This window comes from Cygnus atratus, chromosome 14, assembly GCF_013377495.2.
Source record: "Cygnus atratus isolate AKBS03 ecotype Queensland, Australia chromosome 14, CAtr_DNAZoo_HiC_assembly, whole genome shotgun sequence".
NCBI lineage: Eukaryota > Metazoa > Chordata > Aves > Anseriformes > Anatidae > Cygnus > Cygnus atratus.
Window position 1 is genome coordinate 268,280 of NC_066375.1, and position 24,757 is coordinate 293,036.

Here is a 24,757-nt window from a genome sequence, read left to right on the forward strand (position 1 = left end):
ACTTGGCTTTTCAGGAATTGCAGATATATACCAGTATCTTTTGAAATAAGCATTTTCCAAAATAGAAAAATCCCTACAATTTTGACATATGGATTCCAGCAGTAGTGATTAAATCTTTTTCTTGCAGCCTGTGAAAATAGCTAAAGTATTGTGCAACATCTCAGTGTCTGCATGCTAAGGAAAAAAATAAAAAGCCTTCAGATTGAATCTGTGTTCATGGATTTCATGGTGACTTTCAGGTTGTTGTTTTAACAGCCTCCTAACGAGTTCTGCAATGTATTCAAAGACAGACTGAATTCTTTATTGCAGAGGATCCATTCCTTCCCTCTTCTCAAAGCAAGAAGGGGAGAACCACAGGAGAAAGGAGAAAACTCAGGAACATCAAAAAACACAATAAAGCCTCCACATTTTCTGTTAATTTCTATTCCCTTTTGGACTACTTTGAGGGAGGTATTGGCAGGTTAGAAAAACTAATGAGGTGTTTGAGATCAGAACTCTACTATCCTTCTAAAATTCTAGCAGATTGTTATTATCACCTGCAGTCATTCTTCTACCTGCATGTGTCTGTTGGGTCATATCTAGCACAAACTCTCTGCTAATTTGATGCACTGTGTTGACTCCTCATTGGTCCATTAATTGAGTAGGACTAATAATCAAGAGAAAGCTAACTATTTTTGTGCCAATTTCATTGCTGGGGGTTCGTATAGCTCCATTAGGACCATGTCACTGAGTCCAGACTTCATCATGTCTCCCACGCACATCTCCTTCACTAAGTTTCCTGCTCATTTTAAACAACACCTACGGTTTAGTGCATTTAAGTCCCTCTGGAACCTAGGAAGTCTGCTCTAATTACAGCACTAAGAAGAGTTTCACTCACTGGATTTACTGTTGCTCTATAGAGGCTGGCCCCAGGAGCTCACGAGGGTCTATTTTAGAAGACTCATGTCTCTACTTCCGATAGAGAGGAAGAGAAACATCAACAAGAAGTGAAGTGTGGTTTACAGCCCTGGAGAGTTTGCTGGTGTGTTGTGCCAGTCCTCCACATAGCACATGAGCAATTCTTTTGCCATTTTCACACACTGCTTTTGCGTTTTGGACAATGAGTGTCAGGCAGGGGACAAGAAGATGGATTACTGTGAACTGAAGAGCAGAGCAAGTAGCCACGACAGTTGTGCAGATGTAGTGATGTAGAGAATGGGACATAGACTGTAGAAATGGAAAAATCTTAAGGGTGCAGGGGTGGGGTAGAGATATAAACTCAGTGCTTTCCAGGTGATCTGCACTGCTGTGAGCTCTCCTGAACTGTAAAGACAGCTGCAGCAGGCCCAGTTTCACAGCACGCATGATGTCTGTTGAATGTTTTACCAAGGCAAGTTATTCTACAAGTGCAAATCATCAAGTCTTGTAGCAATTCCTCAAAGCAAATGCAACAGTAAGCTCATCCCCTGCCTGATCCCAGTTTTCACCCACCCCATTTCCCTTCACAGGATCCTTACCTCTTAATACCTGAGGGGAAGTCTCCAAACAGAATCAACTTTGGAATTGTGTTGGCAAGATTGACAGGGATTTTATCATAGACATATTTTCTGAGGCTGGAATACATGGAAACATACAATAATTACTATTGGTTTGTGTTTCCTGTTCACTTTACAAACCACCTGCCTACCCAGGTGACTGACATTTGAAGTAACACATCAAGGGAGAGCATGACAGAGGAAGTATGCCATCAACATTTCTGGTTCTTAGAACTACTGAGATGCATATCATCAGGGGGATCTTTGCTAAATTGCTTTCCTTCCAATGGACGCAAGTTGACTTTGTTAACCTTATAAGAGACTTCAAACAGATCTGTGATAAAACAACAACAAAACACAGCACATCCTTGAAATGTACCTAGGGAACTATTTGATGATGAAAAATCTTTGATTTTGTTAGTGCCTTGCTGCAGTTTATCCTTTAACAACCTTTTAACTCCAAGAGCAAACCATGATACAATTGCAGATGATTCTTTCTGGTTTCTTTCTCTCACAGGATTAGCACAGCACTCACTGCTGTACTTTTCAGATCAGGAAGGAGAAGCATTTGAAACAAGGCCAGAATGCAATGTGCATGAATTAAACCATATGCAGCAATATTTAGCATCAAGACCAAAACTCTTTAGTTCCTTCTTACGTGGGAGTTTACTATAGGCATTGTTTTCTGTGCTTGTGAATATATACATTCACTTATTTGTGACCAAATAATGAAGTCTAGTCTGCATGGATTTCACACTCAGTGAGTTTTACCATGTGGATTTTAATGCTGAGAAAGCAAAGAAAAACTATGCCATTTTGCCCCATGTTTCAAATCTGAAACCCAGAATTCTTTTCCATATATATGAAAGGCTTCCTTGGATCAGGAGCAGTCTGTGTTTGCCTCATTGCAGAATTAGCCAAAGTTCCAGGGTTGCCTTGAAACCACAAGCAATGCATATCACCTGCTGTCATGTCTGGTGAAATTTAGGCAGCTGTAGTACAGGAGATATTGAAACCCACAGTTTTGTAAGGGCTGGTGCATAACTCTTCATCTGAAGATACCTGTGGGAACTTCTATGGACCAGAGAGCTTTACCTTTTCAGGTTAAAGGGACAGGCCTGGCTGGTGTTACTGATTAATTCATTGTCAAAATATGAGTAATTTTCACAAATGTCTTGCATGGAAACAGAAACAGTCTGCCCAGTTAGCTGATAATTGTAAGAACAGATCTTTTCAGCTTTCTGACTCTATTTTGTCATCTGGATAGGTAGGTAGAGGAAATTATCACTTATCTGATACAGATGTTCTTTTTGTTTTATTTTTAGAGCACCCGACCACACAGATAAGTCCTTAGAAAGGCAAATGCTTCCAACCCCCCGATGAAGAGAACATTGTTTACACCAATTTAAAAAATATATACGAAAGAACAACCTGTAGCCAAGACTGCAACCACCTTATATTTTAAAGCCATCATTCAAGATTTGTTACTTGACAGTTTCTGTCTAAAGCTATGATATATGCTGCATCTAATGAAATCCTATATGTTGAAATTACAAAAGGGGAAGAAAAATAAACTGTGAACCTACATCACTTAGGAAAAAACTTAAAGGGAATCTGCAAGGCTCCACTTTCAGCTGATCAAGTCAGAGTGTGTCTTGGGCATGGACAGAAAAATATATCCCTGCTATGCAGGGCAATCATTTAAATGTGACACTGTCATCCCATGAACAAATCAAAAGTAAGAAGACAGAGCAGGAGAAACACTTGAGAGCTGTGGAGAGATACTGACAATAAAGCATTTGGTTTGAACTGTCTGGCTTTCTCACTACAGGGACTCTTTCTCTTTCCCCTTGGTTTTAGCCTTAGGAACAATGACAGCTGCAGTGTGGGGGCAAAAAAAGGAAAAATACATTCTAGTTTATTGCATGACGGGCAGGACAGGGCACCATGTTTTCTGTTTGAGATCATAACTAAGCACCATTCTACATGGCAAGGGATGGGAAATGAGGGTGTGTAGTATAAGGAAGACTTCTGACAGAATTGTAGCCTTCTCTCTTCACACTCCCTGCATGAAGAACAGCCTGCCCATTGTCAGATACTTTTCATACTCTTTAAAGACTGACAGTGAGATAATAATGCCCATACTTAGTTTCACTATTGGAATAACATACTGAGGATCACTGGATTGGACCTACAGAGTGGCTTCTTAGAAAGAAAAAAATGTGTTTGAGGGAAAAGGGGAAAAAAGCTATCCCCAGTGTTCATGTGGTATAACCCACAAAGCATCATCTTCCAAATATTTTGTCTCAGCTTGGATCCTACTGAACATGCAAAACCCTTATAAATGTTTTGGTTTGGCTTGTCAAACTGATTTTGTTAGCTGACTTCCTGACCAGTGACGCCTAAGCCAAAAAATGGGGAAAGCCATGTGAAAGCATCCTTATTAGACATGAGGAGAAGTATCACTGGCTTGTTTAGATTTTTCCACAATTAAGAATAACTAGTAATAGTTTCCATTTCAGAGCATTACTTACCTCTCCCATGACAAAGGCTGGAACCCAGTCCTGGTGGCTCCCTGAGGCAAGGAGTGCCATCACAGCGCATGCCCCTGTAGTCAGTAAAAAACAAACCCTGAGGAGTGTTGACACCTGCAACAAACATTGCCAAGTTCCTGTCTGTTGGAAGCAAAGTTGCATCCATCTTCCCTTTTCTCATGGTGTGCTGTATGATCTAGGCATGACAATGCCCTTCTCTGTGCTTCTGTTTTCATTTACCTGGAAATTGAGTCCTTCCTGTATAGACTTCAGGTTCCTGTGGCAAGGCTCCTTATTTGAGCTGTGTCTTCCACAATGGAGCCTTAATTTTAGCTAAGAAAAATGGATTTCCATATTTCAAAGTAGAAGACAACCTGTGCATTACTTAAACCTTCAAAAGAGGGCTCACATGTTCTGACATCTTAAGCACAGACTCTACAGACTCAGCACACCAGAAGCATTACAAGTGCTTTATAGAGGGTGTTGCTTCTTTTTGCTTATTTTTGCAGATGAAACAACTGAGGCAAAAAGTAGTGAAATAAGTCAGCAGGGTAAAAGCCATTCCTTAGCCACGGCAGGGATGAAGTTCATCTAGTATAGGGGATGCCTGCCCCTTACAGATGTTTTTCATCCAGAATAGCTTTTAATTATTAATGTCCATACACTCAGCTGGATTGCAATGCTGGGCTCAGTTTCTCCACGGAGACTTTAAATATCCTCACTTCTTTCATGCCTGGAGATTGTGTTGAGCCCTCTGTTGAAGGTTGGAAGCTATTAGAAAATTCCTCTTCCTTAAAATTAATTTAAATTAAAAATGACCACAGCTTCTGGAAGCAGTCTGTTTTAGCCAAGGAGTTTACTGAATTCTGCACCAGTTGTATGTTTGCTGTTTTTTTTTTTTGTTGTTGTTGGTGTTTTTTTTTTTTGGTAGAACAAACAAAAAAAACAAAAACAGACTTGTAGGCAAATATGTTAAATGAATGCTAGTATGTTGCATGCTCTGTGGTTCAAACTCTTTGCCCTCCCTGCAGAGGAATCTATGGGTAAGGTTGGCCCAAACCTACCACCTGTGCTTTCCAAGGGTGCTGCTACCAATTTAGTCCTGAAGCTTTGGAGTCATGCTTCTTCCACACCTGACATATTAGGATCACTTTACAACATCTCGTTAGCTACAAAAAGTTTTTTTTTCCTCCCTGGTTATTATTCCCTCTTCCCCCTTCCACTGTTTTTTCCCTTGCTGCAGCACAAGTTCAATTCATACCACTTGGCAGCAGTGGTATGTGGCAAGTCGCAAGTAAATGCAGGCTGGAAACTGTTTTCCATAGGTATTATGGCCAGCAATTAAAGTGCTGAGCTCATCTTACAGAAGCATGAGCAGCATCTATTTTCTATGATGTTGCGATAACCTCCTTCTCTGCTTTGGTTAAAAAAAATAAAAAAAGAGTACTAGAAATGTTTGTTTCAGGCAGACACAGGGCAGAACCATAGCACAGATATAAGTATCTAGTTTCAGAACATACTGGACTGATTTTGTGGCAGACTATATCACTCAGGTCCTCTGAACTGTGCTGTGCACACTTTACTCTCATTTGTCTTGCCTGATTTCCCCTCCCTTGCTCTTCCTTATTGCATGTGCATTTCCAAGGGCTTGGGGTGAGGTGGGAGATGGCAGACAATCCACAGCTTACCATGGTGCGACTTGTAAATTGTCTGCAGACTTTTAATGCTAGAGTTCCTCCAGAAAGCTGAACAACAGCTGCTTTACTCTTCTTGAAGCTTAACATAAGCCATGCCTAAAACACACTTGCTGATAAAATACAAACTTCCTACTCTCGGCTAGATCAAAACGAGTTTGTATGCATATTTATGTATATATATAGTATACTATATATATGCATATATATATATCTATACTGTATATAGTAAATCATTGCTATAGCTTATGAAGTTTACTTCCAATCTAGGTGTGGGGAATTGAATCTAGACTTGTTTAGCTGCCACAACTGGTAGCACTCCTCATGGTTTAGTTTTACATCTCATGGGCAACTAGTCTTTCTCTTCCTTCCTTCCTTCCTTCCTTCCTTCCTCCCTTCCTCCCTTCCTCCCTTCCTCCCTTCCTCCCTTCCTTCCTTCCCTCCTTCCCTCCTTCCCTCCTTCCTCCCTTCTCCACTGTTCTCTGTCCTGAAGCTGTTTCTCCAGGGCTTTTGTTGTTCCTGATATTCTTTGAGGCACGCTATTGAGAATCCTCCCTCAAACTTCACAGCCGACTTCCCCTCCTACAAACAACTAGCAAAACCAGATCAATTTATTTCAGTCTTTGAGGACAGGAAACATAGTCCTGGATTCCTCCCATCTATCTGTCCTAGGCTGTAGCAGGACTACCAGCACTCCAGGCTACCCATACTGTCAAAACATTAGATGAGGCACGTACATCGTGCAAGTCAAACAAAATCTGACTTGCCACTTTTTCTCCACTGACCAAATCAAGAGAGTTTGAAGACTATACTTTCAATTTAAGCACTTCAGACAAAGGCCTAATTAGGTGAGATGAATTTAGGCAATTGGGTCTGCAGAAGGAAATAGAGCTTCTTTGCAGTATTATCAGCCTGGCTTACAGCTCCACCATCTCATTGACATGCCTAGAGGACCATGTAGACCTTCTTTTTGTATACGTGCTCCATTTTCCATCTCCCTGCTCTCATCTCAGAGGGGAATATCTGCTGGCCCTCCAAAGCTTTCAGTTCCATGGCACTGCATGAGGACTGGATAGGCCAGGCTCTTGCTCTCACTAGGGTAAGTTTCAATAAACAGCCACACAGTTGCTGGAGATTCAAAGTTTTTGTTTTGTTTTGTTTTGTTTTTCTGCCCTCACATCAGCACCTGTGTGTTTTTATATATACTTTTCATTCCCAATTTCTTTGGTGTTTACTCCAGAACAAAACTGTAAATGACTTGTCAGAATGACCCTTTGATAAACACTGGACATGTATCTGTACTATATGTATTAACGTGTAGAAGAGAATCCTTATTGTATGTAAAGTTTTATGAATGGTTATTTTTTAATTTATGTATTTAATATAGGATTCGATGACCTCTGGTGTTTTAGTTTGTATAAAAAAAAATAAAACAGCGGCATTTTTAAAAAAAAAATCTCACTTTACATTCACAGAGCTATTCAGTGTCTGTCTGGAATCTGTTCAGAAGTATCATGTTAAAGCTGGGTAACCAAGATGCAGGAGACACTTCCTTGCCTACTCGCTCCCACTGATATGTTTGCAGCCCACAGTGAGAAAGACTGGAGAGGCTGGGCTGTGACATATCACACTTGGGAACATAAATCAATTAAAAAGCTTCAGTGGACATCTTGAAGTAATTAGTTGATAAGAGGTGGGCAGTTAGCTTTCCCAGCATGTGTCCAGGTTTGAATTTACTGGCTTTTTACTAGGCCTGTAGCCAGGAAAAAAAAAAAAAAAAGCTGCTGCCTGTTTGCTGGAGTTAAGGAAGGACTCTGCATGGGGGCAGCCTTATCAGACTCTTGCCACAGTTCAGGAAAAAAAAAAAAATAAAGATCTCAGAATCTCTTTTGCACGCTGTATTCAGTCTCCCAGTGCTCTGAGGTGCCGATACTTGACCCTAACTTCTCTGCCTATAAAACAAGGATCAGGCTCAGCAGAGCTGCACAAGTACGCGGGCGATGCACACGGTCTTGTCCGTCTGTACGAAGGAATCACACCACGGCGAGCACAATTCCCGTAGCTCTGCTTCAGCCTCTGCAGTTCCTGCGGCACCTTCACGGGCTCCGTGCCGCCTCACGCCCGGGCACCGCTCCCCGCCGCCGTCCCGCCGCCCGCCAGGGGGCGCTGCCGCCACGGGAGCTCCGACGGCGGCGCTGCCGCGGGCCCTGCCGGGGCCCTCCCGGCGGCCCCGGGGGCGCGGAGCGCTGCGAGCCGGGAGCGAGGCGCGTGGCTGCGCTCGGGACACGGCTCGGTGGAGTCGCGATCGTCCGCGGGAAGCTCGGCCGCTGAAGTCGGAGCAACGGGGGGGAGTCAGTGCAGACGCGCGCAAATAGATCTGGAAGGCAAGCTGCCGTAAAATACAGGCAAACCGCGTTGGAAGAAGACTTAGTAGTAGCTAAGCGAAGTTAAAACAAGTAAGTAACCGAAACGATGGAAAACGTTATTTTTTTGCCTGACTTCACCTTCCTCAGGTGCCAATAATACTTTCCACTGTCCTACTCAGACACTAAATACTTAACATTTTAGGTCATGCTCTTTAAAAGCCTCCTCCTTAGAAATACACTCCTAGACAAATTATGCAAGTTCTCAGCTTGAAATGAACTTTAAATGGTCATATTGATCACAATGTGACTCCCATATATGAAAAAGAATAAAGTTGCTGTTATGAACTTCCTCATAAGCACTGGGAGAATCAAAGACATCCAGCTGGCTAAGCAAAACTTTTGAAATATGAGCCAGCTCTGCCAGGAGAAAAGAGAATGACTCTGAAATTCAAACTTCTGTTCTCGCTTTGTGGATTATTACACAGAACTACTAGTCTGGCCAGAAAAATACAACACTCAAAATATTTACAGAGCTGTTTTCTGCCATTATCTACAAGGCTAATGAGAAGCGTCCATCTTTGGGTTCAGAACCACAGAGTAGAAAACTAAATTGACTTCCATTACATTTCAACCATTGTAAGGGTTATGATTTGGGTGATAAGGTTTATGATTTTTCATGAGTACATAATTGCTAGAGGAAATTGATGAACTGTGGTTGCGGAACTCATATGAGCTATAAAGAGGATGAAATCACGTGTGAGCCTTTCATTTGGCCCCTTGAGCTCACAGCTGAAACTCATTCATGGCACAAGTGTGGTGTAAGAGGGCTAGAAAAGTAGTTCTGTACTCCAGAATTTTCACAGATTCCACACAAGGGTCACACAATGCCACCTTAGAAATGCTGCTTTGCTGCACTGGACTTTTTTATTTAAAACACCAGCAGTGTGCTAGCTGCCCATGGATGCTGCAGAAATTCTGCAAAACATATTCCCCCCTAGATGGTTGTCAGCAATCTCTTGCTGTTATATTACAGAACTGGTGTGGCCTCCTAAGAAAGACTTTGCAGATCCTCCCCAGATAAGGGAGTAGAGTGCAGCTCCTGTGTCAGTACAGTACTTACCTCTATCAGATAAGCACAATGAGGTTATTGCTGTGCAACCACCCAGGTAGAATGGGTACACAGAGTAGAATGTTAAAAATGTACTCCTTTAATCTGTGATAAAATTAGAAATATATTTCAGTCAGTGTGCTGTTTATTGGACCCAGATCAATAGGGGTATATGAAAGCTACCATGTCAGCCCTGAGTCTGGACTTCTGCCGATGTAAATCAGGAGTACTTTGCTGAAGAAATGAAGACACAGGGCAACAAAACCAGTATACCACCTAATACAGCTCAGAATGGAAGGGCTAGGTGTCAACTTTTGTTATCATGTCTGATTTTGCCATCTCCAATGCGTGCATGGAAGCATGGCCATCCAAGGTACCATTTTTTATGACAATAGCAAGAAATCTGACACTGTGTTGTGGGTCCAGAACTGTCTGGATGCTTCTCTGGGACAGCTAGCTGCAAGTAACCATCAGCTACAAGACAATAGCAAGGATGCAATAATGCAAGGGAGTCCCAGACTATGCCTACTATTGTCATGAGAAGGTAAGGTTTGTGTTAGTCTGTCCCTGGTATGTGACAGCACTTCAACCTGCTCCCTGCCACAGTAGAAAATACCCTAGTAAGACGGCAGCCTGAATCATGCTGCAGCTGTTTGAGCTACCCTCGAAGCACCTTAATTTTGTCAAGGCTTTTATCATCAAACAGGCTTTGGTGAGTAAAGAACTGAGCTGTGTTACAGATTGTGCATCTGTCAGGGGCAGCCATAGCCGGTACTCATGGCTTGTCTAAGAGGAAGTATGACTGTCTGCATGTTGACAGGTTTCTGTGTCGTCTTGGCAGCCCTTTTGCATGGCAGTAGTTTTCCATTGTTTGGGAGACTGTCTAAACATAATAAAAGCCCTAAGAGCTGGCAGTGTGCCATCTGCTATGTGTCAAGGGGGGCTGAGTCTCTGAACACAGCAGAAAAATACACTCCAAAGCCCTGTTTTTGCTTGGACAGAGGAGCATCCCACAGCCTGTGCCGCTGACAAGAGACCATTGTGCAGTGTCTGCCACACTGCCTGGCCACCAAGTGACAGCCACAAACAGGCTGCTTTGCACAACAAAGAAAATACTGCAAAAACTATTTTAGAAGCCTGGAGCAGGACCGAGACTAGACATATAATGATTTCAGTGTGCACAACAGATGGAGACTAGAGTACGGAGCTACTAATCTATGGATTACAGACTCCCTAATTATAGACTGACACTTACCATTTCTGTCCAGTACTACCAGCTGATGGAGGGATCTTGCAGATCAGTGCTCAACGACAGAATACAATGTTAGGGATAATTAGGGAGAGAATAGAGAATCAGATATTGTCACTGTACTACTGAATCAACCTCTTGCACATTTGTGTCTCTGAATGCTGCATGGAGTTCTGGTCCACTGCAGATCTTGAAAACAATGATACTAGTGCTGGGAAAGGTCCAGAAAAATCTGCATGCATGATCAAAGACATGGCCCACAGCTCTACCCAGGCAGGCTCTTCAGTGACAGGCACTTCCTTGAGAATTAAGCACATGTCATTCATACATTTCTAGACACAAGTTGGGGAGCCTGTAAGAACCAATAACAAAACGAATTATTCAGCATCTCCAACCTTGAACTTTAAATTAATCCTAATACTGATCCCAGTATGGTCCTACCTTACTGACTCTTGGCCTTGGAGCAGACAGAAGCTTGTTATTCCTTTACACATTGTTCTTAATTCTTTCCCAGTCAGTCATACAACAAAACATAAAACAAGATCTACAGATTACTCAAAACCGAACCCAAAGATTAACACTGCACTTAATTGAAATAATTGAACCCTGAGACACAAAAAACAAAGCAATCTGCAACTAAGCAGAGACACCACTGTCATTGGCATGGGCCAAGCAAGAGCCATCAATAAACTGTCATCAACTCTTTTGCTCCAGATCACTAACCCTAAGAACAACCCTAGGCCAAGCTATTATTTCCAAATTTAACCACAGGATAATAGCAAGAACAGAAAACAGCTTCAGTATAGACAAAACTGGAGGGCCTATTTAGAATGATCAGTGCTTTAAGTTCAGAGTCATAACTGAGATGCAATCATTCACCCTGCTTCCCTTCATATCCATTCATGAAAACTCATTCGCTTACTTCTGATGTTATCCTACAACAATCCACCTAGTAAAGTTCAGAAATTAACAGCTCCATAGTAGTCACTAAACTGAACACCAGCCCTAGCCTGTACTGCATCCTAATGCTATTGGTCCCGAATTCCTCAACTGCCTCAGACACAGGAAAAACACCACCAGTCAAACATGGGCCCTCATCTATATTCAAGCCCTAACAGAGCCTAGCAGAAGCAAGAAATTCAAGCTCTTCAACTTTATACTCCAGTATACTGTCTATACTCATGCCTTGGGGACATCTGCTACCCAGAGAAGTAAAAGCAAAGCAACTGCAGAGATTAATAACAAAAACCTGGGATCTGGTGAGTTGCTGTCATCAAATTAGGCTTTCAGTGCCTCCAGTCAAAAATGCTGACTTTAGCAATAAGCCTGACTTAATTATCCATACTGGCTGTAGACTGGTAGGAAGCTAGTCACTCCTGTGCACTCCAGGCCATGTGCCACCTATCAGCCATCTGCAGCAAACCCCATGTTCCCAGGTTCCTGGGCAGCTAAACCCTCCCTGTAGTGCATCTTGGAGGTTACCAGCTCCCCAGCTCACAAAAAATGAATGCCAGGCAAGACCTGCCAGCTTCCAGCTGGCCATGGACACCAGACTTGAACACCTTTGGGAATTCCTGCCCCTCCTTCATGGATGGCCCTCCCAGCATGGCAGCCCAGCTCTCGTGACACCTGCTGTGCCATGCCTACGGGTCAGTGCCAGGTCCTCTGCTGGAATAAGTCCAGAACACCTGATCTGTAGTGGCACTGGCAGTAGCTTCCAGCATGTGGAAGCTCTGTGGGGAGCAGGCTCATCTTGAGCTCTGCCCTGGTAAGGCGAGGTACAGCACAGACAGCTCTGGGGGATTTAAAATTCAGTGAAGGAAAGAATCATGGAGTCATAGAATATCTGACTTGGAAGGGACCCACAAGGATCGTCGAGTCCAGCTCCTGGGTCCCCAAAGGAACACCAAAAGTAAAAAATAAAAATCAGACCATGTGTCTGAGAGCGTTGTCCAAACACTTCTTGAACTCTGGCAGGCTTGGTGCTGTGACAGCTTCCTGGGGTGGGGAGCCTGTTCCAGTGCCTGACAACCCTGTTGGTGAAAAACCTTTTCCCGTTATCCAGCCTGAATCTCCCGTCACAGCTTCAAGCCATTCTCTCAGGTCCTATCGCTGGTCACGAGAGAGAAGAGATCAGTGCCTGCCTCTCCACTCCCCCTTGTGAGGAATTTGTAGACCACGATGAGGCCTCCCCTCAGCCTCCTCTTCTCCGGGCTGAACAATCCAAGTGACTTCAGCCACTCCTCATACGACTTCCCCTCTAGCCCCTTTACCATCTTAGTTGCCCTCCTTTGGACACTCTCTGACAGTTTTATATCTTTATTATACAGAAAGCATCTGTGCAGTGCATAAGGCTGCAGAACTAGGCAGTGTAGGTATTAAGTTTTCTAGATCAGAGCTCAGGAAAATTAATTTTGCCCAAGTCTCAGTTTTAGTGCCAAAAGAAATGCCCACACAATAGCATAATGCAGAGTACCCCAAACTACAAACGGGCTGGGAAAGCCAAGCAGGATAGGCCAGTGCTGTGCGGATGTGCCTGTTGTACTCCTGTCTGTATTCTCTTTTGCCTTTCTGCTTTCCGTAGGGCAGAGCTATTTTAGCAATAGCTGGTTTGGGGTTAGTTCAGCTATACCTGGACTGAAAGGTTTCCATTAGGTATGGCCCTCAAAATGGAAACTTTCTGGAGTGTGGACTGTCCTCTCTCTAGTAGACTTACACTGTCAGTGGGCAGAAACCCCAAAGTGAATTAAGATGTCTGGTTGTTGCTTGAATGCAATAATGCATTTAAAAACAATAATATTAACAACAATTAGAATAATAATTGTTGTTTTGGAGCCAAAATAACTCTGAATTGGAAAGAAAATGAACCATTTTCAAAATAGGGAAGAGATGGTTCTCACAAGTAGAATTCACTTTTGGTTTATTAGGAAAACTATGAATAGTCTAACAGTTGGTTTCGATTTAAAACATGCTATGACCTAGAGGAATTATGAAATTGTAATTTTGTTGCTTACATTAATGCAGATCTCATCCTGACTGATAATATAGGGAGTTACCATCTGTCCATTGTAAGGAGGTACACATTGTCCCCTCACTACAGATAGCAGAATGATTTATAAATATCAGTTTAACTGAAAAACACTACTGTGTTTCATATAGGTGGGTTTTCTACAGGTGAACATCTATCTGTGTTGTTCAATAAGTTCATGAGCATCTTCACCAAATTTTCACCACTTCTTTCAGCACTTTCTTTCCTAAAAAGAAAAGAAAGAGAAAGAAAGCCAAAAGAAAGTTCAAATTTCAAACTATATGACTGTTTTGTCATACTTTACAGTTCACAAATGAAAATTCACAGTTATCAATTCTAAAATCAGGAAATGTTTAGGCAAAAGTCTTGGGTGATTCAGGCTTACAATCACTGTATTAATACACATCTTAATATTAATGAATTAATATTAATAAACGATATCCTCCTCTCTGCTGAAGGAAAGCAAATACAAAAGAACATGGTGAACTAAAATGCATATTTAAGTATTAATATAAATATATTTCAGCATTTGCCTGGCTATATGAATGGGAATTTGAGGTCCAGTAACTAATCTGCTGAAGTGAAAGACAGCAATCATGAGATCTACAAGAGTACACCATTCGAGGTGGACATGGCCCTATGCCACCAAATAAATGGGAGAAAATTATTGCATGCTGAAGCTACCGGGGAATTATCTTGGCAGGCTGGTTTAAAAGCTGAGACTTAATAAGTGAATCTCACTCTGCTCATCAGGTGGTGTTTGCTCTGTGAATAAAGGACATCCAGAGCTCTCATGCCAAGCCTAAACTAAAAAATCACACAAATATGCACAATTATTAGATTCTGATCCTCAGAGGACTCGGGGAGAATGAATATTTATGAAACAAGGTGACTTGCGGAAGGAATCTGGGTATTTTAAAAAAAGGCTTAGCTTCATCTGGTTTCCTTTAGACGCATAAAGCAGATTTGCTGAGTTACTGCATTCTTGTTTGATGTCTTACATGAAATCATATTATTAAGTCCAGAGACACAGCTGACTCTTCACCCCATCCTGGTTAGCATTTCACCATTGCCACAGCAACTGCCACAAACAGCATGCTAACCCTGAGTGGCTGCATGTCCCAGTGCTTGCCACTCTGGTCAGGAGAGCAGAGCCACCAGCACAGCCTGAGGCACTGCCCCCCTGGTGATGGCCAGGGTGAATTTTGGGGGGAGATGGCAAGTGGTGGCAAAGAGTGGGGAGAGTGAGGGAAACCTTCAGCATAAACTCAAGCAGAACGTAACTGTACCAGCATGAGTGCTTACCAACAGGCAGATGCTGGAATATTTCCCAGGACAATAATATTACCTGGTGATTAACCTCCCCTCAGGCCCTGAACATCTAATGTCAACTGAATATTTTGATGTTATTGGGTTTCAGGAAGCATGCAGAACAAATTATTATCAAGATGGTATTTCAATTTTGCTTAAACCAGAAGTAACAGCTTAAATGAGTGTTGTTGCCCCTGATTTGCAGGGATATAACAGAAAGCAGCCTAGCCCAGGAGTCCAGAGAAAGCAGGCAGAAAGCAAAAAAGTGAAGTATTCCTGCGTGACCCTGACAGTGGTGAAGCCAGGAGTGAAGGTTGGAGGGGCCTGTGTCTATCAGTTTTGTATTTGAGTGCAAAAAATGTGATAGGAAATCTGTGATTTTACAAATTAATACCAATAATGGTACAGGAAAAATATGCTCACCTCCTGTATCCATTTGAAATGTTGGAAATCTGACATTAGTTTGCAAACCGAAAAAGTCACTAAAATTGTGACTGGAATTGGTTTCCTAGCAATTTTCTAAACATGTATCTCAATATGTATTGTAAAGAAGTGTGACATAGTATTAAAAGTAGCTAAAGAAAAGCCCTCTCTATTCAGAAAAGACAAAAACATCAATTAACGTGAGCAGTCTCACCACTGAATGGGATGGACTGTGCCTTATGTCAAGGACACACAGAGTTCTCTGCTCTCTGATTTTCCCCTTCTAAGTGCATTAGCTATGGTCTGCTATACAGATGACGCTTGGGTCAGCCAGCAATAGAGGGAGTGAGTTTATGACCACCGTAGACACCAGTCTCCTTCCTGCAGTCAGCCAGCCACACAGTGATGATCTAAGTGCTCCAGAATGCCTTCAAACTGCACATGAGCAGACTGGTACCCACCCACAAAAGACATCTGTTCCAGAGAAAGTCCTCTTATGTGGAGAACTTGTAGCACTTTGCATGAACCAGTGCAGCTCTGAAATGTTTCAGTTAAAGTATCCAGCATCTACTCCGAAACACAGAACTGTCTCAGGCCTTCTGTCATCACTTCTTGGAGGGGAAGATGCTTCTCTCCATCGCTAAAAGGGCAGCAGAAACTCTTGGTGTGCTTTATCGCTGCAATCTTTATTCAGGCTCTCCTGAAACTGTACTCACATGTTAGCGTCTCTTTAGCTGAGCTACATGTCTGCTCCTTAGTGGTTGCTGACTCCCATATGCTTTAGAGGCTCAGGTCTTGAGCAGACTACTTCCTGTATGAACAAACTGGAGTATAAATTCAGTGATAACCATAAAGTAGTGACTCATTAGTTCTTATATTCTTATAATAACTCTAATTAGGTTATGTGCATTCAAAGATTTGAATGAGTAAGCTTCTGGAACTTAAAGTCTCTTGTTTGTACATTCTTTGTATGTTTTCAACTATCCCAGAAGTTCAGTAATGTTAACCTGACTCAAAGCATACATTACAAAACAAGATTATTATTCTGCTTTGCAAGGTCCAGAGGAAACATAATGAGCTTCACTTCCTGGAGACAGATAAGGGAATTCTGAAAGCAGGGCCTTTCCCTCTCAGTGGGGAATTCACTGCCCTTCCAGAAAATTAGCTGGCAATAGATAACATTTTTCAACAGCAGCTTCCAAGTTAGGGATCTGAACTTATGTCCAGGCATGAATAAAATACAACTACATTTTTTTTTCAAGATTAATGGAGAGCATAGACTGCAAAAGGAGAAGGGAAGTTGGCAGATTGGGAAATACTCAGCACACAGGAAAATCAGTCCATTTTCATTAGGTGCCTAAAAAAAAGACTTTTATGAATGAAACCCAGGCAAATCCAACATTCAGACAGGTAGCACTGGCTGCAGTCATCTTAGGTCCTGAATTTGCAAGCTGTGATACTGTCTTTAACTTAAAAGCATGGAAACATTCTTAACTACATAAATAGCATTAATCCTCAGTCTAGAATGTGCAATGTGTTTTCAGGATGAGAACCCTAGTATCTTGTAATTCTCTCTCTTCATTCTCATGTTTTGTGGCCTTCTTTGCCACATTCCCAGCAACTGTTCTCAGCTATGGTATACCTTGCTGACTCCTACAATATTCTTGGCAATCCACATCTTCTGTTTCTGCCATAGCTGCCCTCTTGCTAGCAGCGGAAATATGGACCTTCCTGGACCATTCCTCATCATCATGGAAAGTGCTTTGCAAGCCTCAAAGAAAAATGCTGCTGAGCTAGAAACAATTACTGTGCAAGTGTAAGTAAATAAACTGTAGTTTTAAACAAAGGAAGTACAGAAAAAGCACACATTCCTTAGCAGGGCTGAAGCATACATATTACATGTTTATAGGACAAGCCAGAGAAAAGCAGTGGGTAGCTATTTGAGGTGGAGTTCATGTACCCCTGAGCTATTCCAAGTTCCAGAATTGTTGTTCAGAAAGCACTCTCCTAAATCTCTTCATCCAGAACCAACACACACTCTTAAACAACAGTGTTGTTTTTAGACATAGTTTGAAAGTATCTGTATAATGCTTTCCCTATAACTTCAGAGAATGCAGATTTAATGAAGGAGCTAAGAAGCTTCTGGGACATTTTGATCAAGCTCCTAGAAATGGCAATATATACCAAGTATTATAACAAAAAGACAACAAGCCACAATAGTTTGGATTCCTTTGTATATGAAACAGAGAACTTTTAAAGTGACTAGTTTGTCAAAGTTTATTCTTTAAGCTCCAGGTAAACCAGTCAGTACAGTTGCAATAGCTTAACTGATATGGGTTGTGAAAAGAATTTGAGCATTCCAGCTTGGCAAGAAAGGCAAGCCTCTATTTTTACGTTCTCAACAGAGCACGCAGTAACTTCCAGAGTTCACCATGGTATCTGTTGCTTAGGTTTTTATCAGTTAGTTTAGGCATTGAATGAAGGATTTGCATATTTTAATACTGACAGTCACTTAATCTAAACCTGTAAGAACACACCATGGACATTGTACATAAGCTGTGTGAGTATCTGCACATATTTGTTTGACAAGCTCACATCCTCACTTCCATGTCAGAGCATACACATCAGAAATAGTGGAAAGGTAAAAGAAAAACACAGTGAAGCAGAAAGACGACCCTGCAAAAGTAACCTGCCATGTTCTTACCTACACTTTCCACTTAGAGCAATCTGTAGTAATGGGAAGATATAGGGAAAATGAAAAGGACTTTAGCTTCTTGGTTTACAGACTCAGAAGAATGATTCATTTGGCAGTAACAGGTATGAAATTCCTAAAATATTTTGTGTTTTGTGGGATGCAGGAAAGCTATGCTGCAGTTAAGGCATTAGCACATCTGGGGTGCAGATTGATTTCAAACTCAGAAATTCAAGGTTTATCATGAACAGATACAACATTCATATGCTTTCCTAGGGAAATGACTAATATGCCACCTTTTACAATTTTCCATTCCAAGACACCTCACTCTGTTCTGAAAGTGCACAACCACTTGGCATTCATATCTTGCCCATGCTCTGTAAAGGGCCCACATCAAAACGCTGCAATTTGGACCCTGTGTTCCAACCTCTCCAGCAAGAAAGCATCTGTGTCTTTATCTATTCATCTCTCTCTTTGCTCTTTATTTTTCATATTTAGTAATATTCTGGTGATGACACTCAGCACAATGGTATGCTGTGGTGCACAATTCACTATTAAACAGGAATGAGCCTGTGGCATGATGAGTCTTTCTGATTCCTTTCACTGCAGCCTCACTTTAGTATGATACTCACAAGCCATTGGTTTAGAAGTAAAAGCAGATGAGATGAAAGAACCAAGCAGGAAACTAGGAAAATCTTCTTCACACTGAACAAAGGAGGGTGTGAACATGTAATATAAAGACAAAACATTGATGTTGATTTAGTGTATGTGCTACATGGTAATCCTGTGAGCCCACATAATACTCCACCCCATCCAACCTATTCTTCCAAAACTGTTAAGAGATTAGGTAGCAAGATTTTTATTGCCTCATCCTTTCAGCTGGCAGTTAAACACTGGCAAAGGCTGGAATGGACTATCCTCCTCCGCTGCCTACACTTTGCACTTCTTTCTGCAGAGGAAAGCAATGCCGAACCAGACCCGGAGACATAACAGCATCCTGAAGTGAGTAGGAAATACCTGTGGCTTCCACTTCCAGCTTCTGACATGGGGTCCCAAATTTAACCCTAGATGTGCAGCCATCCAGGGGCAATTTGATACTTAAGTGCCTGTTGTCATCACAGAGAAAGAAAAGAACAATATATTAAGTAGAAAACAGCAAAAGTTATAGCATATTGGGGAATAGTATATTGTCTCCTTTTTGGCCCCTAAAGCAAAAGTTGCTAAAAAAACCTTAGTGTTTGAACCTGGGAGCATAACCCTACATGCACATCTTGCTTGTTTTGAAGTTCACTACAGAGACCTTTTTTACAGCCCAGTGTACTAGAGCCTTAGCAGCTATGCACATCACAGTTCAGAAGGAAAGATCACCTATTCAGGTACAAGGATTTCCCTGGGAAACAGGAATCCACCAGGTGGTCTGAAACTGGCACAAGCTGTTCTTCTTCCCCACCCCCTGGGTGCATCATGGGCCTGACGTTGACCTGAATGTGACAGGATTTACTTTTGACTAAGTCTACCTTTCTCAGATGACTTTTTCCAGGTGCATTCAATGCAGCTGAGTTTGGGTTCTGGCATTCTCACAGAGTCTTAGGTTTCACGTGAGTAGCTGAAAGTGAGTTCAGGGAACAACTCATTCCAAGACCACTTGCAAAGAAGTGAAGGGCAAGATGTGTCCTGGTGATGGATTTTGGTAATACAGAAGACTTTTCCTAACATGAGCTCTGCTTGCTTTTTTCTTTTGGACATAACTAGCAAGCAACATAGTTGGACATTATCTGTTTTTATCTATTTTACCATCTCTGTTGAAGGAATATCCCACTAGTCCTTAATGGCTGTTGGATAATTTGGCAATAATTTCAAAGGGAAATTATGGGGGACAGTGAATACAGACTGAACACAATTACTAATATAACTACATAAGATGGAGGTGTGGCTTGCTGGTGCTGAAGCTGCTGAAAGACTCTTTTCTTTACTGCCGTACTATCTTTGTTCTTTATATGCAGTGGAACTTGCCTTTTTTTTTTTCCAGCAGATGATGGTATAATATAAGCTTCAAGGAGGTTCTTAAAGTGCTTTGAGATTGTTAATTTCTTGCCCATCTCTTCTTAGGGCATCTCAGAGACTTAGTTGCTATGCCTGACTGATGGAGTCAGACATCTTTTGTTTGCCAACACTATGACAAAAAAAAGCAAATTTTTTTAAGCTCTGTTATAAACCATAGCAAGCCTGAATCTGATTTCTGCACAAACGTATCTCCAATGAGGTATGTTCCAGTTAATCCAGATTTACACCAGGTGTGTTAAGATAAGAATGTGATAAAGCCAACCTTTCTAGCTAAGATGAACACAGCAAGATGAAACTATCATTATAATTTTGGATACTTTTGACAGGAAGTAGTACTAAGTAGAAATGGAAGTAAAATGCGGATGGGTAAATTTTAGTGCAAATGACCTGTGTAAATCAGTCCCAAAGAGAAATGTCAGTATCCCCTTTCATCTTGGCTCCACCACAAAGACAACAGACAAGTGCCTGATGTGGGTCTTGTCAGCAACCCTTTATGCAAAAGCGGTGTGAGAGGAATGGAGCCACAGATGGATCAGATTAGTCCTGGCACTTCTTTGCTGCATGTAGCAGACTGCAAGAACAGCTACCTCTCCAAGGCAGACAGCATGTCTATTAGACAACCCAGACCACTGGCAAAGTGCCTGTGAACAAAGACAGCTATCTCAGACACTTCTGTCATGCTACTCTGACCTGACTGTGCCTACCAGATGCATAATGAAGGCATCAGTGCTCTGTTGCAAGCCATTACCCCTCTGCAGCAGGAGGCCTCAGGACCGTGATCCCAGCATATCGTTGCTTCTGTGCTGTCTGAACAGTGCAAGCATGTAATACACTGGAGTGGAAAACCAAACCAAACCACAAAACAGTATGTGATTGTCTAATCACATCTTAGAAACAAAACCCGCTTAGAGTCCCTAGTATTTATCTTTCCCATATCCCTTTATGGGTCTAAGCAGAGTCTTATGTGATGTTGCAGTGAAAAGTGCAGTTTCACTGTACGGAAACCACTTTAGAATTAGGGTTCTATTGCCCTGCCAACCAAGTGGTGAAGGGCAGGGGCAGAGCAGATGAGCAGCACACTTGCTCACACAGTGCCCAACGCCTGTCTTACAATGAACAGCTCCTCTTGTTGGTTATCATGAGAGGTGAACACCAAGTGCAGCAGTGCTGTCTGTTACATGGGTTACCAAATTCACGAATCAGCCAGTGCGTGGACAGCCCACACTGCGGTGTCCCTGTGAGCTGCATGCCAAGGGCGGGGAGCAGGAGGTGAGCAGGAGCTGTGTGCCCAGGGGAAGAAGATTCCCACAAGGTTTTTCTGCATCGCTGTCACTGATTGCTGACTGCCTGCAGCTCTTATTGGACTCCTAGAACTCTGCAACTGTCAGATGAAATGTGCTAATTAAATGAATGCAAATTATTTTCACAACGTATTTTGGCTGTTACTGACGTGGTTAGAAACACCTAAGTATATTAAAGCTGAAAGCAACTGTAGATTATTGTTAATCCCCAGAGCTGTCTGCTTATCTCAAAAAAAACCACATGCTTTAGAAAGCTTCTAAAGCACATTCAGCTGATCAGAAGGTGACATGTCTGAGGTTTAAGTACCTAACATGGATCTTGGCATTTGGGCTCTTTTTCTTTTTTCCTTGATGCATAAAACTTTCAGAGACACTGTTTTAGTTTAAATAAAATCTACAAAACTTATTTTTTTCATTGGGACACCTCTCTCCTGTGGTGTCTTCCTTCAACTGAGACTTCAGCCAGGACTTAGGTTCATTCTCAGGCCAACAAGGATAAATTTCTGTTATGATTACTCTCCTTGCTTCTGCTTGCGAACAGATGGAAGACAAACCTTTACTGGTTAGTATATGGTTCCCTGGTGTGGTTTGGAAAGAAACAGAAATAATTTCAGACTTTCTGTGGACTAGCAGAATTCTGACCTTTGTAGCTTTGTCCTTGCTCAGCATTTGTCACCTCAGTACCTCTGCAGCTAATCTGCTGTGGCAGGACCTGAATCTCTTGTTTTTCATTTATCACACATTTTGCACCACTGAGGGAAAAAGAGGCTTATAACCCAAGTGATGGTGAGCAGAGACTATGAAGAGAATGTATAAAGATACAAAAGCAGCTGTACTGATGCCAAATCACCTCTTCTGAATCTCTTAAAAATCACTGTATCTCTGGCACTGTCTCCAACAACCCGATGATTGAGTGACTTGTTTTGTATCTGACCGTGATGTTTGCAGCATCACGAGAGTCTTTGGGCATTAAGGAAGAGGTAATAGTTCTTCCTCAGAGAACGAAGAAGAAGCCAGATTACCCAAAGGGAAATTTTCTGAACTCCTGTTCCATAATTGTTATTTGCTAACATTTTGACTATCAGCTCATTTCAGGACAAAACAAACAAAGAAACAAAAAACCCCACCACGCTGAAATGATGGAATTTTCTGTAGATTTTGCTCAGTACTAAACAAATCTGGAAACTAAAAGCATTACTCTATATCAGAAATATTCTTGGAATAATCCAGCACAGAAGATTATAAATCTATTCTAACATCAGCATGCTCTATTAGCATGGAGACTGAAGGCACACTGAAGTCAATCTGTATGTGGTGTTAGTAGGTGTACGCTCTGACTGTACAACAGCATTTTGCAATAGAGATTAACATTCTATGAACCCACTTTCCCTTGTGGCTTTGACATGGAATGCTGAACAGGCTTTTGACAGTCAAGCGTTTTTTTCTTTGGAACCCTTCAGGGGTTTGCCTTTGGTAAGCCTCATTGGTAAGCTTCATTAAAGTCACCACTCTACTGTATAGCAGCTTGCCAAATGATGTCTGTGCCTATGGTGAAATCTTTCCCTGGTACCTGATACAAAGGCTTATTTCCCCTCTCAAATCATTTCCACGTTAGACAACCATCCCATTCCCGTCTTTTCTAGTTTGTGACAACACAAAGTATGTCCTTCCAGTCTCATCCATTAATTTGCCTCATCCAGTATTGAACATCCAACACAACACAGAGCTGACGGGTGGGTTTGTGTTATCTCATTTAACTACAGGTGGGTAGGGTAGCACATCTGTCAAACAGTGGAAAGCTGGGCACAGTCACACAAGATGGCACGTTCACAGGTTCTTACATAAACTCATACATCTGGGAACAAAGACATTCCTACTGGCACTGGAAACTCTGTTCTGGAAAATTGATTTTAAAACAGCTGAACATCAGCTCCCAGCGTGACTTTGTGGCAAAGACAACTAATGCTAGCCTTTGATGTATAAGCAGACATATCAAATGAGAGTACATATGGATGTATTTAACGTTGCTATACTATTGCCACTGTGCCTTCAATTCTAGCTGTCTGCGTTTCCAGTGGCTGTCAAAAACTGCCACCCCTCCAGACACAATCAAGGATAGATGTGTATGAGAGGTCCACTGCTGGAACCTGAAGCTGAGTACATTTAGAGGAGATAGGCAACGCCCATTTTTAACAGCAAGGGTAGGATTCTGTTTTAGGACCTTACAATATCTGTCACATACTCTCCAGCACTAAAAATATAAATCAAGATCAGATGTTTTTCTGAAAGATATGGTCACAGAGAGTTGAGATGGAGAGCCCCTTGATATGCAGAGCAGCCTGGAGGATCACAAAGGTCTATTTGGACCTTCTAACTTACTATGTCTGAAAGTTTAGAAAGTGGAGCTTGAAGATGGAAGCATCAGCTGCTGGCCTTTCCTGGTTGAAGAAGATAGCGTGCTCATCATTGGCCTGCTCTTCACCAGTGTGCCATTTCTTGGGTAGTGAAAGCACCCACTGTTCTCTGACCTCAAAAGATTTTTCTTTTAAAGTTTGGCTCTTTCACTAATCTCTCTGTTTGTCCTTAGCCTGACTTTTCCTGAGGCACATGAAATGCAGTGCTGGAGGCTGAAAGAATGAATCAGCAAAGCAATCCTGTTTATCTGGCAGTGTCCTAAAACAGAACACCCAAGTAAGATAAGGCAGCTGTAACTTAGCATGAAACAAGACAACTCCAACTAATTTCATCATTATTACTTGTCATGCATGTAGTATAGGGATTCAGTTTTATCAGACCCTGTAGGAACCAGACAGAGATTGAGGAATCAGTGTTATCCTGCCACTACCATTGCCCTACTACTTCTCAATGCTTCTTCAGCTGAAACTACAGACCTTAGCAGCAAACCTAGAGCTATAAAACCAGATATGTATTTATCATGCTAACAAAGTTATGCCATCATTATGTCCTTTTCTTGCACAATTACAAAAATCTGCTGCCTCCAGGACCACAGGAAAACTAATGTAAAACCATTTTGTATTGATTTGACATCAAGGAAGGAGATATCCTCACTCAGGACACAGCTCTCTTTTGCTTGAGCTTGTGAGTGTTTGCAGCAGAGGGGGACAATTCTCAGCTAATGTCAACAGCCCATTTTCTTCAAGTAACACAACATTCCCTGAGTCAAATGAGCGTTGTGGTCATAGCTGTGGAGCCCAAGATGCTTCCCTGCCACCCCAGGTCCTTTCTTTAAACAGGCTGAGTAACTCCAGAAAAAGAAACAAGAATAAAAAGCTAAACACTTAAATGTTGTGGATTTCTGGCATGACTTTCTTCCTGCCAAAGCCTTTGTGTTTCTCTGGGGTGGAAGGGCAGCTGACATACAATGCTGGAAAGTACTAGAAGTCATCTAATTCCTGCAAAGTCAGCTTGTCTCATATGAGCATATCTGGACCTTCTCTGGTGCTCAGATGCCC

General features: G+C 42.0%; 2 protein-coding genes and 1 long non-coding RNA gene across 17 annotated transcripts in view; 2 read left to right on the forward strand and 1 right to left on the reverse strand.

Annotated features, from left to right (window-relative positions):
• JAKMIP2 (janus kinase and microtubule interacting protein 2) overlaps positions 1–7,354 on the forward strand; it is a 56,060-nt gene extending 48,706 nt beyond the window's left edge. For 10 of the 14 annotated variants that reach the window (XM_035560539.2, XM_050713525.1, XM_050713524.1 and 7 more), the window contains one exon: positions 2,840–7,353. Coding sequence is in view for 2 of the 14 variants with exons in the window: in XM_035560543.2 (XP_035416436.1) it covers positions 2,840–2,860 (21 nt within the window). In the remaining 12 variants the exon portion in view is untranslated. Of the gene's footprint in view, positions 1–2,839 lie in introns of all 14 variants that reach the window. The other 4 variants (XM_035560546.2, XM_035560547.2, XM_035560549.2 and 1 more) reach the window with 1 other exon arrangement.
• Positions 1–24,757, reverse strand: part of LOC118254861 (uncharacterized) — a 33,000-nt gene that overhangs the window by 2,705 nt on the left and 5,538 nt on the right. For both annotated transcript variants that reach the window (XR_004780776.2, XR_007708832.1), the window contains exons 2-3: positions 4,049–4,122; positions 1,497–1,592 (exon numbers count right to left, since the gene is read on the reverse strand). This is a non-coding gene — a long non-coding RNA (uncharacterized LOC118254861). The remainder of the gene's footprint in view (positions 1–1,496; positions 1,593–4,048; positions 4,123–24,757) is intronic.
• The window catches only part of DPYSL3 (dihydropyrimidinase like 3), a 57,115-nt gene continuing 40,482 nt past the window's right edge, over positions 8,125–24,757 (forward strand). The window contains exon 1 of the mRNA XM_035560554.2: positions 8,125–8,198. The gene's annotated coding sequence lies outside the window, so the exon portion shown is untranslated. The remainder of the gene's footprint in view (positions 8,199–24,757) is intronic.